General features: G+C 37.7%; 1 protein-coding gene across 1 annotated transcript in view; it reads left to right on the forward strand.

The window, feature by feature from the left end:
• Positions 1-20,333, forward strand: part of EXOC4 (exocyst complex component 4) — an 879,542-nt gene that overhangs the window by 708,864 nt on the left and 150,345 nt on the right. Inside the window, exon 13 of the mRNA XM_027842359.1 lies at positions 8,750-8,905. Within this exon, the coding sequence (XP_027698160.1) occupies positions 8,750-8,905 (156 nt within the window). The remainder of the gene's footprint in view (positions 1-8,749; positions 8,906-20,333) is intronic.

The following is a 20,333-nucleotide window of genomic DNA, read 5'->3' on the forward strand; positions in this document are numbered from 1 at the left end:
TGCCTTACCAGTGGTCTACTAGTTCCATAGTTTTAATTAAGTTGCCACATCTAATTTGGATGGGCCTTGTTTATCTGTCTCAGCTGTTGGATTTTGGAGCAGCTCACAGATTCAACCTGCAAAAGTAAATGCCCTACCCTGCCTGTCACCAAACAGTTGAGTTCAATTAGCCCTACCTGCCCTTAGTTGTTTACCTAATGAAAAGGCTCAGCACCCCAGCTGTGTCCAGGGACCATGCTCCCTTGCATTTCACAACTGTTCCGGAGAAGCAGCTCCCATCAGAGCCAGTCAACAGCACCAGCAGATGTTTTCTGAATGGAATTCACCGAGCTGTGTCAAGGGAATGGACCCTCCTCAATGCAGCACCATCACCTGTTCCAAGAGTTCCACCTATTTCCCTTTTCCTCTTGGGAGCGGGTACAAATAGTTACACAGATGGCTCTGCCTGTGGCCCGTTGAGCTGTGAATTAATTAGGAGATTATGGCTCTGGTAGTGACAATTAGCCCTACTCCTCTTGTGGAATAATTGCTTGGGACTTCTCCCTCTTTTTGTGTACCCGTATGGCTATTTGGATATGTTCTGGCTATTAGTAATGCAGATGATATGGGGCATCACTGACTCATAAGCTAATAAATGAAATTATTCAGGGGCAGTAACCTTGCCACCTACATGGAAAGTTATCATTGGGATAATTTTATGTTGCCAACAGATGCTACCATCTTACAAATTCAGAGTTGCTGATGGTATCGTTGTTAGCTCCATTCTAAATTTATTGTTGAGTGGTGTGAGTATTCAGTATGTTTTACCAATGTCAGCAGTAATGTAAGATTAAATTCTTCCAGGGTAAATGGGTAAATGGATCTGTAGCCCATCTGTTCTATTGAGAAGTAGAATGAAAAGCATTGATCAGGAAACTACATAGTTCAGCCCATATCCCTGGAACCCAATTGAGTTCCTAAACCATATAAGGCACATGAACCCAGTGATCTGAGTGAAGGATGAAAACTGGGTAAGTTTTATGTTTTCTGTTATCTTGCCAACCAGATCTAAATTTCTGACGTCAGTCTTGAACTACCAAAGCAGGGGCTATTCACAAGGTTTCCTTGGGACAGCTTCCAGTTCAGAAAAGGCTCCTTTGACATTAACCTCATGACACATTTCAAGAAACTGATAGGAGAAGGAGCATTAACTTAGGAGTCAGGAGATTGGGTTCTGATTATAGGCCTGCCACTGTCTACGTTGAATACCTAAGCTAAATCACTTTACCCCATTCATTGTTTCAATTAACAAGCATTTATATTCTCATTCTCTCCCTCCCTCCCTTCCTCTCTCTCTCCACCCCTCACTCCCTCTCTCCTCCTCCCTCTCTTTCTCCCCCTTTCTGTCTCCCTCTCCCACCTCCTTCTCTCCTACCCCCCCCCCCAAAAAGAATAACAAAACCCTCAACAAGCATTTATTGAAATGCCTTATGCAAGGTTCTGGGAATATAATGAGCACCAGAATGCCACATCAATGCAAGGTGCTATCTTAGTACTATCCATGTGCCTCACTTTCCATAGATGTGTTCATGAGAAGTAGAATTTTACTCCCCTGGTCAGACCATTTCTGGAGTATTGTGTTGAGTTCCAAAGGCCATTTGTTTGAAGGACATCAATGAACCAGTGTCCAGAGAAAGGCGATTCAAATGGTAAATGGCCTTGAGCTCATGCCACATGAGGGTCAGTTGAAGGTATTGATAATGTTTAGCTTTGAGAAAAGAAAACTCAGGAGCACATGATAGCTACATTTAAGTATTTGAATGGTTGTAATGTGAAAGAGGGATTAGACTTACTTTGCAGGGTCCCAGAGGACGGAACTTCCTTGTATTTGGCTACATGTTACTTCCCTATGTCTCAGTAGAATGCAAGCTCCCAGAGGTCAGGAACTATCATTGTTTTTTATCTTTCTTTCCCAACACCTAATATAGTGTCTTCTACACTGTAGGTGTTTGTTGAATGAATGAAAGAACATTCATTAAGTGCTTATTTTGTACCAAGAACCAAGCTGATGATACAAATACACCCAAGCTAGATAGTCCCTGCCTTCAAAGAGCTTAAATTCTAATGGAAGAAAGAAATACATAAAGGGGAACAGGAGAAAGTATATTTTTTGAAAATGGGCAGGAAGTGGTACGGTGGTCCATTTCCAGGCAAGAAGAGCCAAAAGCTCACCTATCAGACCTCAGAGTCCAAGGCTTGGTAGGAGGAGGATCAGGAGGATGCTCAGAGTATAAGAGACACGGTTTGGAAACGTTCCAAGAAGTGATGGTTTCACCTTGTCCAAGAAACTGGCCTGGTTTCAGACAGGAAGAGCTGAAAACTCCCCTAGGAGACCCTAAGGTCAGAGTCAGAGTTCCAGTGGGAGAGGGAGGAGACAAATGGACAGAATAAAGGGGCAGGGTTCGGAAGTGGCCAGGAAGTGTTGAATCTACCTTTATTATAATAAGAACTATATGGCTAATTCAAGAATAGGAGAGTTTATTATTGTATGGTACAGAGAATAAATGCAAACAAAGGAAAGATGTAGGTTAATCTACTCATAGAAGAGTGCATGAGAGATAGGATTCAAATTTGAAAGGATATTGAATGTTTGATTGAGTGTGGCTAAACAGAGGAGAGGACAAAGACAGGAAGGAAAGAAAGAAAGAAGGAAAAAAGGATGGATGGATTTGTTAAATGCTTATTATGTGCAGAGCACTGTGCTAAGCTGTAGAGATACAAATAGAAAAGTGAGACAATCCCTGCTCTCAAGGAACTCCTGTCATGATGGGGGAGGCAACGTACATGGAAGGTTATAGCTGCAAGTCACATGGGAAACTCCCATAATCCTTAGGGTACAGTGGCAAAACAGTTGGCAGTGCCTCTTCTTTAGTGTTATTTCCACTGGTAAAAACATATTATCAACAATGCCAAGAACTTTCTGTGATTTCAGTAGATGTGACTATAGCGCTCATGGGAGTAGTTGCCACGCCATGTCTCCATAAGAGTTGCTTCCCAGAATGTTGTCTGAGGGCATTGGGCTGGAAGCATTGCTATTCCAAAAGCTCTTGAGTTCAGTGACCTGGACTATCCCTATCAGGGCCCAAGTAAAGATGGTGGTCAAGGATAAGCTGCCTCCTGTGTCTCCCTCAGTGCCCCACTGCTTGCTAGGCTGGCGTGCGTGTCCCGGGTGTAGCAGTTGGTTGGCGGTTTGTGGGGAAGGCTGTCCCCTTCTCCCTAGGAATTGTTTCCCTGAATGGTGGCTATGAATATGAGACTAGAAGCAGGACTGATAGTCTGTGGTGATCGCAGAGCTCCATGATCATCTGCCTTTTGATGATAGTTGGTCAATAATTGTTGCTTCTAGTAATAGAGAAGGCATACTGTTCCACAATGATGTCTCCCCTCAGTGATGGTTTTGTTTGCTGAACTGGAAGCAGGTCTAGTGGTTTGGGAGACACTACTATTCCCAAGGCTTATGGACTCAAGATCCTGGACTACCTCCATCGGGGTCGAAGGGGAAATGGTGGTCAAGGTGGTGGTGTGGCACATGGTACCTCCCTTCTGCCCTTCAAAGTGACTTTTTGCTTCAGCTGGGCTGGCTTCCATGCTCTGTGAGACATGTCAGTAATTGTGAAAATACAGAATCTCACAACTGGAAGAGACTGTGAGTTACCTGTTACTAGAAGAATTCAAATGAAGGCTGCGTGGCCAATTGTAAAGGATGTTATAAAAAGAATTCAGGCATCAGGTGAAGATTTGTTCAAGATGACCCCTGACGCCCTTTCTAGAAATCTGAGATTCCAACTTTATTCCCACCCAGATTCAAGCAAAAATTTTCTTGGCAACATCCTCAGTGAAAAGTCTTCCAGCCTTGACCTGAAGACTTCAAAGATATGGAAATCCTTAACTAATCAAGCACCACATTTCACGTTTGGACAATTCTAATTGTTAGGAAGTTTCTTACAACTTAATAGTGAATCAAAACCTCCCTCTTGGTAATTTCTTCCCATTGCTGTGTTATCTGGACTACAGTAAAACAGTTCTAATCCCTCTTCCGTATGAAAGTTTTATAAATACTTGAAAGTTGATATCCTAGTTTTAGTTTTCTCTTCTCCAGGCTAGATATCCCTAGTTCCTTTATTTAATCTTTGCCTGGCACGGTTTCAAGTCCCCTAAGCATCCTTGTAATGCTTTTCTTTTTTCTTTTTTTTTGTAAATAAGTTTATTCTTTATTTTAAACATTCTTTTTCTTTTAAAATTTGAATTTCAACTTCTCTCCCTCTCTTGCACTCCTTCCCCACCCACTGAGAAAGCAAGAAAAATTATATCAATTATATATGTGAAATCATGCAAAACATATTTCTACATTAGCCATATTGGAAAAAAAAGTCCAAAAAAAGTGAGAAAATTATCATTTAATTTGCACTCAGAATTTATCAGTTCTGTATATGGATAGCATTTTTTTCATCATGAGTACTTTGTGATGGTCATAGATCATTGTATTGATCAGAGTAGTCAAGTCTTTCACAGTTGATCATCATTGCTGTTGAATTGAATTGAGCATTATTGCTGTTAATCCACGTTCTTTTTTACTTGACTTTGCATCAGTTCATATAGGTCTTGCCATGTTTTTTTCTGAAACCAACCTTCTCATTATTTCTTATATCACAATAGTACTCCATCACGATCAGATCTTTTCTAAGCATACTTCATTCAGTTAATGTCCTTTCAAAAATGTGAAACTCAGAACTAAACATCTACTCTATAATTCAAGAGGAAAGATTACAACAGGAGAATAGCTTCATTCATTCTGCACAACATGCTTGCATTAAGGCAGCATAAATTCATATTCAAATTAGCTTTTTAGGTTGCCATGTCACACTACTGACTCTTATCAAACTTGCATTCAACCCCTTAATTTCTTTATTTTGTACATTAGGATTTCTTATGTTGAATTGCCTCAAAGCAGGGCACACCTGTGTCCATTCAGTCACTCTTGTGAGAATATGTCTAGACCGCCATATGTATTCCTCAAAGAATATTCTGATTTGTAGCAGTTAAACTACTTTTCACTATTGAAAAGAGCCTGACAGTGAATCCTTGCATAAAGAAAAAGTGATTTGCCTAAGTGCCAAATTACTTGATCACTTGACTGAGTCCTTTAATGAAGAGATTTTGAATGTGTATAAACACCAAGGAAGGAAAGGAATCATGTAAGGGGATGACAGTAGGTTACAGAGACTACCAAAACTGAAAGTTATCTCTCCTTGTCTCTAGGTCAAATTGCATGTAGCCCATCCAAGCAAATTTGTGTCTGTCTTGTTCTTAAGACCTCTAGTCGATGTGCTGTCATGATCCCTTCTAGTCACTATTTCCTGTCTTTGACTTTTTTTTCCCCCTGTTAAGCAGTTTTTCATGACACCTAACCTCGAGGGATAATAGAGACTAGAGATAAGTCTATACTATTCTAAATGTTCTTTAGGGATCCAGTGAAATACTGTTCTTTGCAAGGAGCCACCTTATGTTTCCCACACTGATAGCTGAGGGGAACTCCAGTGATGTAGTCTATCTAGATTTGAGCAAAACTTGTAATATCTCATACTGTTCTTGTGGAGAAGATGGAGAGATGTAGAAAAGGCAAAAACATGATTGTATGTATGCAATAGTAATTGGATCACTTGAGTCAAAGAGTAATCAGTAATGGTGTGATGTCAGTAAAGAAGAAAGTCTTCACGGAGTACTTCAGCAATCTGCGCTTGTCTCTTTATTATTTAATATTTTTATCAATGTCTTGGATAAAGCCATGGATGGCATGTTCACTAAATTTGTAGGTGACACTAAGCTACAAAGTACAGTGGAGAATAAAATACAAAAAGATCTTGACAGATAGAAAATTGACCTGAATCTAGTAAGATAAAAAGCAATTGGAATAAATGTAAGGCCTTGTACTTGGGTACTCAAAAATCAACTTCCACAAGTATAATACAGGGAAAGTATGTTTAGATTGTCTGAAAAACAATCTAGGAGTTTTAATGGACTGCAAATGCAGTATGAGTTAGCGTTGTGATATAACAACCTAACACTAATGCCGTCGTGGGATGCATTGAGAAAGACATCGTTACTAGGAGTGTGGGGGTAATCTGATAGTCTGTACTTCTGTGCTCTGCCCTTTTCAGATTTCATCTGTAGTGCTTTGTTCAATTCTAGGTCAGTTAAAGGAGGGCATTGATAAATTAAAAGTGCTCAGAAGAAATCATCCAGGATAGTGAAGGGCCCTGAGCCTATGCTATATGAAGAATATATGAAGGAATTGGAAATGTTTAGCATAAAGAAGAAAAAATAGAGGGAGAACATGATAGATGTCAAGCATTTATTTATTTATTTGTTTGTTTGTTTGTTTTTGGAGAGGCAGTGGGGTTAAGTGACTTGCCCAGGGTCACACAGCTAGTAAGGGCCAAATGTCTGAGGTCGGATTTGAACTCAGGTCCTCATGACCCCAGGGCTGGTGCTCTATCCACTGCACCATCTAGCTGCCCCATCTTCAAGTATTTAAAGGACTGCCAAGTAGATGAGAGATTAGATTTGTTCTGCTTAGCCCTAGAGAACAAAATCAGAAGCAGTGAGTAGAAGTTGTGAGGAGGCAAATGCAGGCTTGCTATTGGGGGGAAAGCATCCTCAAAATCACAGCACAAAAAGTACAATAGGCTCAAAATCAGACTTTGAAGGCTTCTGATAATCTCCTTTGTTAGTTCTCATCCTAAATTGATCATTTGGATTAAGTAAATATATCTCTTTTGCTGATAAATCTATTTCATTTAAAGGAGAAAAATGTGCATGAAGTTCCCCTTTGCCAATCAGTCAACAGGCATTTATTAAACACTACGTGTCAAGCTAAGTACTAGGAATAAAAGGAAAACTAATAAAAACAGTTACTGCCCTCAGGGAGCTCACATTCTAATGGAAGAGACAACATGCCAACATGATACATCCAGTATAAATGGGAGATAATCTGAGAGGAAGATAGCATTTGCATTGGTTGTGAGAAGACAAGACCTTTTGCAAAAGGAAGGATTTAAGCTGAGCCTTGAAGCCTGGAAAATGAGGAGGCAGAAGGATGAAGGGAAAGCTTTCAAGGCATAGGGAACATCCAGTGCAAAGGTACAGGATCAGGAGAGGGAGCTTCATACACAAGAATAGTAAGAAATCCAGTGTAGCAGTATCATCATGTAAAAGGTAGCAGAAGATAAGACTGCTGGAAAGATAGGATGGAGCAAATTTGGGAAAGACTGAAAATACCAGACAGAGCATTTTAGATGGGATCCACTTGAATTCATGAGGTTGGGCGGTCAAAGGTCAGATCTATGCTTTATGATGATCATTTTGGCAGCTGAATGGAGGATAGACTAGAGAGATCCGAGAAAGGGAGACCAACCAGGAAAGCTCTTACAGTAGTCCAGGCCTGAAGTAATGAAGGCTGACTTCAGGGTAGTGGCTGTGCAAGTGGAGAGAAAATGATGTTATGGAAGGTGTTATAGAATTAGTAACATTGCACATGTGAAGTAAGTGCAAGAGAAGAGGTGATGATGGCCCTGATGCCGGCAAGCTTGAGTGACTGAAAGGATGGCGGTGGCTTTGATAATAATAAGAAACTTAAGAAGAGAAGAGGGTTTGGGGAAAAGATAATGAGTTTTGCTTTGGACATAGTGAGTTTGAGGTATCAGCAGGAAATTGAATTTAAAATGTCCAAGAGTCAGTTGGTGAAGAAAAAAAGTCTTGTTATAAACTTGTCTATAATTTCTTGTAGCCTTTGTTATCTTCAGTTGTACATAGTAGGTGCATGATGAATATTTGTTCAGTTGTTTAATCAGTGGCAAATTAGTACTTCCTAAGTAAATAAATACCAATTATGTCACTGGAATTACTAGCAAGATTTGGGGCCATAGAAATTAGTTATTCTGACACAAATATTAAATGGAAAGCCAATCATTATAATTGAGATGGAACTGAACACTAAATGTAGTTTTAAAGGTAAGAGGAGGTATAAATAAGTAAGCCAGGGCATTTATAAAAGGACATGGAGTCTTTTCACTTTGGGTCATTAGTTTAACTGTCTCCAAGATGATGTCATCAAAGAATATTTCTACCCAATAACTAATGGCAGGTAGGAAAGTGGCAAGTTGATGATGATGGGCCTTATAATATAAGGTGACAAAATGTCCCTATGTGACACTGGTAGTGTAAAGTGAGAAGTCAAGAGATGGACTTCCGTCTTAATCCCAAATGTTATCTTAAAAGTGGTATAGCTGATGCATGTTTATAAAGTTTTTGTTACTTTCTATGTGGTATCCATGCTCAGTAACTCAATAATAACCCTACATTATGGATTCTCATGGTCACTCTTTATTTAATATCTTTCTTTAAAGAGGCCAGTAGGACTTATAGATGGTATCTTATTCATCCTTAGTGCTCTCTGTATCTGCTTTGTAGAAATTGATGCCAAAGATGACCCTTTAGTTTAGTAACTTTGTGTAAGTTGAAGCCAATCTAAGTGTTATGATTCCTTATTCATCATGCCTCATTACCTCCACACTCATACAATAGATTTTTTCATTAGAAAGAGGAGGATAATAACTTTCATCAAAAAGGAAATAAGGAATGGGGATAAGGAATGCTTTTTTAAATATTCTAAATTTGATTAAAATGTCTGATTTTTCCCCCTTATGCTTAGGAGCATTGCCCAATCAGAGGAGAAGCTAGTAATCAGTGCATCCTGGGCAAAAGATGATGACATCAGCAGACTTCTAAAATCTCTGCCAAACTGGACTAATATGGCTCAACCCAAACAGCTGAGACCTAAGAGAGAAGAGGAAGAAGATTTCATAAGGTAAAGGTTCTTTGTTCCTAAAAAAATTAATGAAACAAAATGAAGTTTTTGTTTCAACTCAGCCACTAAGAATTTTATGTTGTCTATGTGGAATTACTTAGTTACACAAGTAGAATTTTGAAGTTAGCTAGAGTCACTGCCTACTCATTTTCATGTGGCCATCTTGCCACATTACCACATCCCTACCTCTTTGTCATTTTTGATCTATATTAAATTGTAAAGTATTAAACATATGTGCAAAATGTTTTGTATTAAAATCAAATTGTTATATTAAAATCAAAGTCAAGGACTTCCAGAAAGATGGTGGAATGAGCCTTCCTGTCTATGCTGAACTCCTCTTCACCACCTTCAAACACCAAATGCACCAAATAAAGTAAAAAAAAAAAATAAGTGAAAGAAAAGAAATCCTTGCAAAAAAATTGGCAAAGAAACTAAAGAAATTAGTGAAAAAGACTTCCAAATATAATAAATAAACACAATGAAGTACAAACTATTAAGAAGAAATCTGTAGAAGGAAAAATTAATACTGCAACAAAAACAAGAATGAAAAGATCTGATGGCTTTCCAGATGAAAATAAAATCTCTTACTATATGGACAAACATTAGACTCAACTGCTTAGGACAAGAAGTAGAATATCTCAATAAGGCAATGGGCTTTCTAAGACAGTGGCAGAGATGGAACTCAAAAAAGGAAGGATAGAACTCATCCCACAGCATGAGAGGAAAGACAACAAACATAGAAGGACACTTGAGAACTGAAAAAAGCAAATACCTTGCAGACAGAACTTTTTAAGACAAGCTAAAAATGACTGGACTCTTAAAAAAAAAGCATGATGAAACAAAGAGACCTAATACAATATTACAGAAAATTATATAAGAAAATTGCCTGTACTGGAAAGTACTAGAAACTGGGGAAATATAGATGAACAGACTCTATAGAGAGCAGTTAGAGGAATCCCAATATAAATTTTCTTGGAAATATAGACAACAACTTCCACAACTTTAATATCAAAGATAGGGAATCTTGGAAGCAGAAAGGAAGAAACAATTGACATATCAAAAAGCCTGACTTTCAATCCTTCAAATATTCTTTTGAAGAGAAAGAGAAGTTTGAAATACAATGGACCATGAAGGCCATAGATTTAATTCTGGAGGGAGATTCTGGGTCATATAGTCCAACCTCATCATTTTAAAGATGAGGAAACTGAAACTCAGAGAGGGTGAGTGACTTGTCCAACGTCATACAGGTTATAAGAGGGATTTGAATGTATGTCCTTTGACTATAAATCTTCTACTCTTCACTTTGCACCAAAAAGTAAATGAAATTGGCCTACATCCAAAAATTGTATAGGCATACCTCATTTTATTGCACTTTGCAGATATTGCATTTTTTACAAATTGAAGGTTTGTGGCAATCCTGCATTGAGCAAGTCTATTGGTGCCATTTTTCCTCCAGCATATGTTCACATCATGTCTCTGTGTCATATTTTGGTAATTCTCACAATATTTCAGACCTTTTAATTATTATTATACCAGGTAGAGTGATCTGTGATCAGTAATCTTTGATGTTACTATTGTAATTGTTTTGCGGTGCCAAGAACTGCACCCATATAAGATGATGAACTTAATGATACATATTGTGTGTATTCTGATTGCCCCACCAACCAGCTGTTTCCCCATCTCTCTCCCTTTCCTTGGTTCTCTCTATTCCCTGAGACACAATAATATTGAAATTAGACCAGTTAATAACCCTATAGTGATTTCCAAGTGGTCAAGTGAAAGGAAGAGTCAATCGATGCAACAAACTTCATTGTTGTCTTATTTTAAGAAAGTGCCACAGCCACCCCAAACTTCAGCAGCCACCACCCCGATCAATTGGTAGCCATCAACACTGAGACAAGACCCTCCACCAGCAAAAAGATTACAAGTCGCTGAAGGCTTGGATGATAGTTAGCATTTTTTAGCAAAAAAAGTATTTTTTAGTTAAGATATATATGGTGTTTTTTTACATATAGTACTGTTGTACACTTAATAGACTACAGTATAGTATAAACATAACTTTTATACGCACTGAGAAACCAAAAAAAATAGTGACTCGCTTTATTGCAATAGTCACTTTATGGCTGTGGTGTTGAACTGACCCTGCAGTATCTCCAAAGTATGCCTATATATCTTGCAAAACTGAGCGTACTGCCTTCATGAGAAAAGATAGATTATCCGTATGATCTCAGACTTTTCTCTATTTTTCTTGGGGGAGAGTTGGAGAAGGCAGAGCCAGGAAGGGCTTTGACATACACATCTGCCAAATGACAAAAACCTAACAGATAAGCAAGATAATATAGAAAGATATTAGTAATTTATAGCCTGACTACTAGGAAAGAAATTCTCTATTTGACAGAAACTACTGAGAACACTGGAAAACAATTTGATGCTTAATGGCTTAGACTGACATTTTATTCCACATACCAGAATAAAATTCAAATAGTTAAAATGATGAATATAAAAAGTCAAAATGTTTAAAAGTTAGAAAAGAATAGAAAGTTTTATCTCTCAAAACTCTGAATAAGAGAAGAATTCATAACTGACTATGATGCAGAAAACATTGTAAAAGACAAAAGAGAAAAATTTAAATTATAGAGAAAATTTGAAAACTTTTGTACAGACAGAATTAATAAAGATGAAAAGATATAACGATTAATGTCTGACATTCAAAATCTATAAGAAATTAACATAAATCTATAACATTAAAAACCATTCCTCTATATATACAGGGACTTAGGCTATGAATAGTTTTCAAAAGAGGAAATACAGACTGTGAAAATTTGTTAAAAGTGTCTGAAACTCAGAGAAATCCAAATTAAAATAATTCTCCGGTGTCATATCAGTCCCATCAAATTGGCAAATATAGTAAAAGATTGAAAAATTCAGTGTTGGAATGGCTGTGGAAAAACAGGCACACTAACCCACAATGAGTAGAGCTGTGAATTGGTTTAACTATTATGGAAAAAAGTTGAGTTATGTAAGAAAATATACTAAATGGTTCATTCCTTTTGACACAGCAATCCCCAGTATTAGATTTTATACTTGTATAAGGTTAGTGACAGCAAGAAAAGACCCAGGTACAAAAATATTTATAGCACCAATATTTTTAATAATAAAAATCTGATCCAAACCTCTAGGAAGTAAGTACCTTAACAAATTGTGGTATATGAATGCATGTGTCATAATGAATGTTAATATGAAGAATGCAAAAATATGGGGAGGCATGTGTGAAACCAGTACAGAATGAGAAAAGTAGAACCAAATAAACAGTATGCACCACAATTGCAAGTGTATAAATGAAGACATTAAAAGTCAACTTAACTCAGGTTCAGCGTAATGGACAATGTTTGTACCAAATTGTTGGGTTAAAGCACAAATCTGTCCTTTCTGTTATGAAATAGTAAAGTAAAAAAGTGGAAAATTATGCGTACTATAAGTTATTCTTTTAGAAGCTATTGCTTAACTAAACATGGAGATGGGGAGGGGGTACAGCAGGTCTTGTGGGTTGGAGTTGACTGGATATTGAGATGTGTACACTGTGCCAAAAAAAAAATAATAATTTTTTTAAAAATAGTATAAAGTTACCTCGCGCACACACAGATGTCAAATTCACTGATACTTTTTGCCCATTCACATGAACTCATGAAGTCAAATATTTGATGAACTTAAAATAAATAATTGCTAACATTCTGTTATGATTCATCATAAGAGAAAAAACTTCATTCTAATAGTCTAGGGTATCATGTTTTAATGTATATTTACTGTTTGCAAAGTAAACTGAATTCTTGTATATTATTTTTAGTACCCTCATATGACTTTTCCTATAATTTGCCATGAAATCTTCATTCCTTCTTTTTCCTTCCATATTAGTCAGATTGACCCAAAGAATGGTGGCTATGAACTGTCCGTATTCTAGGGTGAAAGCAAAATATTTTTTAAATATTTTTTTAATACCTTTTCACATATTGAAACAAATCATGCAGTCATAAAGCTTCTAAACCCTTCATAGTCCTCCATATTTCACTTCATTTGCGGAGTTCTTTGTAGAAGATAGAGTACTTTTCTAAGATTAAGGCCTAATGCCTATAATGATGGGAGAAATTTGCATGAGAGTGGCAGGGTATGTACCTACATATATACCCACATTAGGGAAAAAAAATTGGCTAACCTTAAAGGCTCTCATCAAACCATGGGATTTGACCCTTTCACAGTTTCTGATATTCACAAATATTTGAATAGATCTGTGATCTCCATTTGGGATTTTCTTCAAATAACCTAGGTCAGAGGTGTCAAACTCATGAAGGCTGCTGCAAGCCACATCAGCCCCCAACATTCTGGAGTGCCCCAATGAGATTAAAATGTAATTGGAAAATGTTTAATGAAGTTAAAATGTAATAAAGCATATGTAATGTTAACCTGTAGTTTTCTAAGTCAACATATAGCATGCAGGGATCCATTTCTGTTTAAGTCTAATGCTATTAATATAGGTCACAACTCATCCATACCTGCCTGTGTGACTCCCCAAATTCACAATAGGGGTGGACCTATCAAAGGTGCTGGAGACCTTCCTTGTTCTCCCCAGACATTACAAGGGAATCAGCGGAACACTCTGGCTGTTCACCTGCCATCTCTCACTCTTGCCCCTTGACCAGGCCATGTTTCCTTCCCATCATACAATTCTTGATGACATCCTTGATTCTTGCTCTTTTGAGGAGTTTATTGTTAATTGTATGTTTCATCATCCTCACACCCATCATGCATTCACTGCCCTCTGTGTCACACTCCTCTGTAGTTCTTTATATCCCATATCTCGCTGCCATATAGCAACCATAGTCAAATGTTAGTATTAAGAAGATGGGCTTTTGCTTTCATAGGAAGCTTGGGAAATAAAAGACCTTTGCAATTTGCAGTTTCCCCAAAGCAATCAAGCCCCCTCTCATCTATTCAACTCCAGGCCCTAATCATCCATCTGTACTGTTCGTTCCAGATTTATGTACTGTTGGACAAGCTCTATGGAGTGTCCATTCAGATGCATGTTGAAATCTGGACAAAAGACATTCTTTGTTCACAGCTTTTCATATTATCAGTTTTTTAGGTGAGGCTAGACATTGATTTGACCTTGGGTAGTTCCAAAGTTTGCTTCACTGTTACAGTTGTAGTGATTATGTTAGAAAACAATTTCTGATATATACAAGACATTTTTAATAAGCTTTCTAGTTAGATCAGATAAATATGTTTCTTCCCATTTTTCCACATGCCATTATTACATAGTATTGTATTGCATTTTGTATTTAACAAAGACTTTTCACCGACTTTTCTGCTGACATGGGCTGCTCTGGGAAGTAGTTCCCTCGTTGGAGGTTTTCTGACAAAGGCTAGATGGCCTCATGTAGGATTTATTACAGAGGGGATTTTTGTTCAAGTATGGGATCACAGGGTCATAGAGTTAGGCCCCGTAGGAGGGACTGAAGAGGCTGTCTAGTCCAGTCCCCTCATTTTAAGGTGAGGAAACAGGTACAGAGAGGCGTCTTGCCTAGGGATACACAACCAAAGTTTCTGAGACAGGATTTTTCACCAGGTCTTTCTTACTCCAAGTTCAATGTCCTACATCATGCTGCTAGATGGCCTCTAAGGTTTCTAATTGTGAGGTTCTGTGTTTAGTTAATTTTTACAGTCCTTTAGAGATGAAAGTTGAGATTTCTAGTCTTATTTCAAAGAGAAGAACTCCACAGTACTCCACAAGGTCATGGAAGGGCCAGATTAGAATTCAAGGCCATGCTTTTCTAGATTATCCTTTAGCCAGTTGAGTCATACTATTTCCCAATCTTACCTTAAGTTCTAATAAATCTGTAGTGTTTATTTTAAGAAAATGGCAAGGGAAGGGAGTGACCTGTAGGTCTGTTCTGTTTTGTGTGGGATTGATTTTGTCATCTTAACCTGTCACACACTCCATCGTGATTAAAATTTGAAAGCCAAGGTAAGTACTAGAAGACTTTTCATTAATATTCTAGTGAGATGGGGTTGACAACGACCTTTGATTAAGCACATTATAGGGCCATGGAAGTTAGCATGAGCCAAGAGTAGTGAGAAGGCAAGCTTCACTTCCTGTAATTAATTTTTTAAAACTCTTACAGCATCTTGGCACTTGTATGAATATGGAGAACAGTACTCTTTGTATCGAATAAAAGTTAGAGTGCTTCAATTACCAGCACGAAGCCCTTTTTCCTTTTTGTTTTTAACTTTGAAAATATATGATTTCCAGACCAAACTTTGAATAGAAGGAAAAATTTTGAATAGAAAAAAACCCTTCAATAAGGGTTTTAGTGATATGAGAGGCTGTGTTGCACAGTGGGTAGAGAGCTGGCCTTAGAACCAGTAAGGCTCAGGTCTGAGTCTGATCTCGGACCTTTGTCATAGCTTTGACAGGCTGGGTGAGCCTGGATATGTCTTTCACAGTCCTCTAGGTCAGTAGTATCAAACTCAAATAGAAACCAGGACCTTTCATCCATACATAAGGATGCCTGCAGGCTGCATGTTGACTTTGTATTAAAATGTACTATCATTTATGTTTTATTGTGTTTTTATTTATTATGTTAAATGTTTCCCAATTACATTGTAATCTGGTGGGGGTCCACACTCAGGAGTGTTGTGAGCCACAGTGCAACTGCTGGCTGCGTGTTTGATACATTGGTTCTAAAATCATACAGCAGAGAAGGTGCTCAACTCTATTGGTAGGTCTTTCCTCACTCAAGAGTTCCCTTTACCTGTGAAATTACTATGAAATTACTGTGAAATCCTAGCCCTATCCTTTATTAGGATAAAAAGAAAAGAATCAGATAACCCTTACTCTTAGAGAATCTAGTTTTCTTTTGCATTGCTTTTCTAGATCCTAGTTAGATTTCTTTTCTATCTAATAAAAATCGCAGTGGTCCAGGTGCCCCAAAGACTGCGGTATGCTGGAACCAGCTCCAGGAATGAGAGCTGACTGTTAACTTTTCAGTGTGAACATTTACACCTCAGAAATAAGAAAAGGCTAGAAATCAATTTTTGATTGTCTATCAAATAGGCCTAGAAACATTTAAGAAAATATGAAGTACATTTGGTTAGAGAGAGAGCTCTCTATTTCTTCTATTCATGGACTAAAATGTATTTTTTTTCTTAGAGCTAGCAATTCCGTAAGCAAGAGGATATGTGGCTGGGGGGACTAGATTATTCTGGCTACGAGGTCTAAAAAACACATATGTACTCTAAATCGGAGAGCATTTTACTGCCTTGCAGTCAGATGGATGATAAGAATTTAAGTCTGTTAAGGGATTAGAGAGGTTACACAATCTACTAGAATAATAGTGATCGACCAGCATGATAATTGACAAGGAATTGAATGTGTTTGGGAATTAAAACTCATGCTCCATCAGCTGGTATCATCCTAAGCTCCACTACTGGTACTCTGAATTCAACATTTTCTGTAACTCACAGGGCTTTATCACTTGGCCTCTCATACTACAGCTTTTGCCTTTTGTTATTATTAGTCTTTTGATGTATTAGAAAAGCACATTGGAAACCATAAAATGCTATAGAAATTTGAGCTACTATTCTTATATGTCATGGTTGCTATTCTAGGCAAGAGCTCTGGTGAATGTTTGAACACATTATTAGAATATATCTAGCAGAAACAATGTGACAAAATGCCTAGGAATCATTTATTTTTCTAACCCAAAGGCAATAAAAATGGAAAATCATTGTAGTAGGAAAGGGAAGAGAAAAAAGGTGGTTATTAAGAGACAAAATAGGAGAAAGTCCCAAAACTAAACATTTCAACTTGTTTTGGAGAATATTCAAAGCTAATTGCAAAGAGAAATCAGAAGAAATTATAAAAAAAAAAATAATAAGACTTGGAAATATTTGGAGACTTTCTAAAACATTCTTTGGTTATGTGTGGGCTGTGGGATGAGTAGAAATTCTGTTGAGATTTATTTTTACTGGTTTATGAAACAATTAAATTAGCATGATGAAAAGACAACTAAAATATTCTCTTTCCAGTGAAGGAAGCCTGATAATTATCACTCCAAAACTTTTCTTTGGCATGGTGTTTAAAATTTTAATAAAGGAATACGGGAAGAAGAACAAGAAAAAAACTGAATTCTCACAAGACAAATTAACCACCTTTCAAGTAGAAAGAGAAGGAATATGAAGAAAAATAAGGAATAAAATACCCTAAATTAGGGGACGAACAGGAGAGCAATCCTGAAGATTCGGGGAGCAAATATGAAAAACACCTTCTGTCCTGGCTCAGACAGGTCCTGTTAGCTCCCTGAGCTTTGCCTTTCTCATTTGCGAAATGAAGGAGTTGGGTGAGATCATTTGTAAGATCTCTTTCGATACTAAAAAAAGCAGAAGCTTGTAAGGCCCTCCAATGACTTTAGATCAAGAAACCACACTTTAACAGCATGAATTCAATCAGAAAGGTTCCAGGGGAAAAGTCTAGAGAGGCTAAATGGCAATAAAAAGAAAAGAACCAGTGTTTAAATGGACCCAAAGAAGACCAGTAGGAAGGCAGTCTTTTATCTACTTGAAAGAGGAAGTAGGGGCAGCTAGGTGGTGCAGTAAATAGAGCTCTGGCCTTCCAGTCAGGAGACCTGAGTTCAAATCCAGCCTCAGACACTTAACACTTACTAGCTGTGTGACCCTGGGCAAGTCACTTAACCCCAATTGCCTCACCAAAAAGAAAAAAAAATGAGAAAGTAAAAGATGGGTCTGATGGAATAATTTGGACTCACAAATGCTTCCTGGAGTGGAGGCATTTATTTTACCATATCAAAATACCTAATGTGATTTTTTTAAAAGTGTAATTACTTTTAAAAAGGTGCACAAGAAAACATAAATAAATTAGGACAAGGGAAGAAACAGCTTTACTAAAATAAAATTTTTTGCCTGATTAAATGAAGGTCAGAGATGGATATGGCACTGCCAATCAGACCTGAATGAGAAAGAGACCGAAATATCAAAATTAAACATAAAAGACTGGCAAGTAACTGGGAATCAACTAAAAACATATCCATTAATATTCAAGATTAGATTAGGAATGTTAATATTATTATTATTATCATACCACAGTTGTATGGCTCTTGTTAGCATAAGATTGGCAGCAGATGAAAAAAAAATCATAAAATCTGATCTAGACATTACATAAACACTAATCTAGTGAGACATTTATTTGGGGATCATACTGATTATATTGTTAAAAATTCAATTACTTGGTGTTTTCTTCATGCTATTTTTTTTGTTTTATTTCAAGTAATAAAAATACTTAATTTTTTAAAAATTTATTCTGAGCATTTGATACTATGCAGGTCCTTAATAGTGTCAAAAAAAGCTCATGCCTAATCTTACTCAATTCAGCCAATATTGATTAAGTGCCTGTTGTACACTGTACAACCATCCCTTACTTGAACAGGGTTTTTGGTGGTTAAACATGACATAAAAGGAAAGGGAGGGGCAGCAAGATAGGTAGGTAGACAAATGAAGTTTAGTTGTTAAGGCCGGGGTGAACAATTTAGAAAAATACAGAAACATTGCTAAAAAAAGGCCTCAGGGAGGTTTTGTACATCCCGTGTCTGAGAGATGATACAGGCTTAATAATCCTTTCTCTTATTATCTCAGATGCATTTGAAGATGTGGATTGGAAGAGGCCCAGTGGAACCTGCATTAGGGTTGCCCTTTTCTTCTTAGTCGTACCTCCTTTCCCAAAAGCATAGTCTTACTTCTCTCCAGACTACCTACCTCTGTCTTCTGTAACACAAATCTCTTGCTATAGTTCATTTCTCTTTCCTTAAGCCTAATTAAATGAAAAAATCCCACTCACCATGTCCCCGCCTTCATTTGCTCAATAAAAGTATTATTTAGCCTTTCTTTCCCTGGAAGGGAGCATCCTCTTGCCCAGACCTCTTCACTTTTCTGCCACACTTGCATCTATGGCTCTTTCTTCTTCCAATTATTTAGTCTTTCTTTAGGAATTTAGAGTCAGAGGACTTCCGTTCAAATCCTGGCTCTGCTGTTGACTGCCCATGTTACTTTGGTTAAGCCGCTTCCCTTTACTGGGCTACAGTTTCTACATTTATGTAATCTGATCTGATGACCTTTTGGTTTCTCTTCCTCTTGGGAACCCCTATCCCTTTTTTCCTGTTGAATTTTCACCCAGAATCTAAAGCTCAGCTGTAATAATATCTCTTCCATAAAGCTATTCCTGATACTCTCCTCCTGTTCTCCACCCCCTAATTCCTTCTAATCAGCAGCACCTGGGGGGAGAGCCGATGTCTCTTCAGTGCATTTACCAAGCGTTCTTTTAGTGTTAGAGTTATCTGTGCATATGTACACTGGACCATACACTGCATGAGTATAGGAACCATATCATAATCAAGGCAGATGGTAGAATGGGGCTCAGCTTTGGAGTCAGAGAACCAGGGCTCAGATCCTGTCTCCGTCAGTTGCCATCTGTGTGGTCTTAGGTAACTCCCTTCACTTTTCTGACCTTCAGTTTCCTCATCTATAAAATGACAGAGTTGGACCAGTGACCTCTAAGATTCCTCCCAGGACAAAATCTGTGATCTAAATTTTGTATTTTCCCCAGTGTCTTAACATAATGACTTACACATACTATGTATGGGCTTAGTAGATGTTTATTGAATGCAATTATGTATTTTAACCCTAGCCCAGTTCCCCCTTCTCCAAGACTGTTTATTGACTTGGGCTCAGTTACTCATAATACCTCTCCTCTTAAGAAATTCAGATCCTCTCAGAGAAGATTGTACAACCATTTGAAAGAGCACTGCAATGGGAAGGAAATTGGATGCTGAAAGAAAATATGATAATCTAGAAATACTGTCTGTAGGAACTAGCTTTTTAAAGAAAACCTGAGGTAAATCCTTCTTCAAAGCAAAATCAATCAATGAACAAATATTTACCACGTGCCTATGATGTAATAAATGGTGTGTGGATATAAATGTACAGGGATCCTCCCTGTCCTCCCCGCCCCCCACAACAAAGATCTTAAAAGCTAGTTGGTAAAACAAAGCATACATGCATCAGACAGGTAGTAGACAAGACATAGTTGTCTGCATGTGTTGAAGTCTTAATCCAATCTGATCTGATCCAACAAGCATTTTTAAAAGAGCCTACTATGTGAAAAAGCACTCTACTAGGTATTAGGGATACAAAGACAAAACAAAAAGCACTTCTGGGGACCCTCAAGGAAATTTCCATTTCCCCATACATGACATTCTTTCTCCCACCTCCACGCCTTTGCACACACAGGTAGTGTCTCCATGCATGGAATGTATTCCCTTTATACCTCTAGCTTCCTTCAAAGCTGTGCTGAAGCATCACCTCC

The sequence above is a fragment of the Vombatus ursinus genome, unplaced genomic scaffold, assembly GCF_900497805.2.
Source record: "Vombatus ursinus unplaced genomic scaffold, bare-nosed wombat genome assembly UNPS02014870.1, whole genome shotgun sequence".
Lineage (NCBI taxonomy): Eukaryota > Metazoa > Chordata > Mammalia > Diprotodontia > Vombatidae > Vombatus > Vombatus ursinus.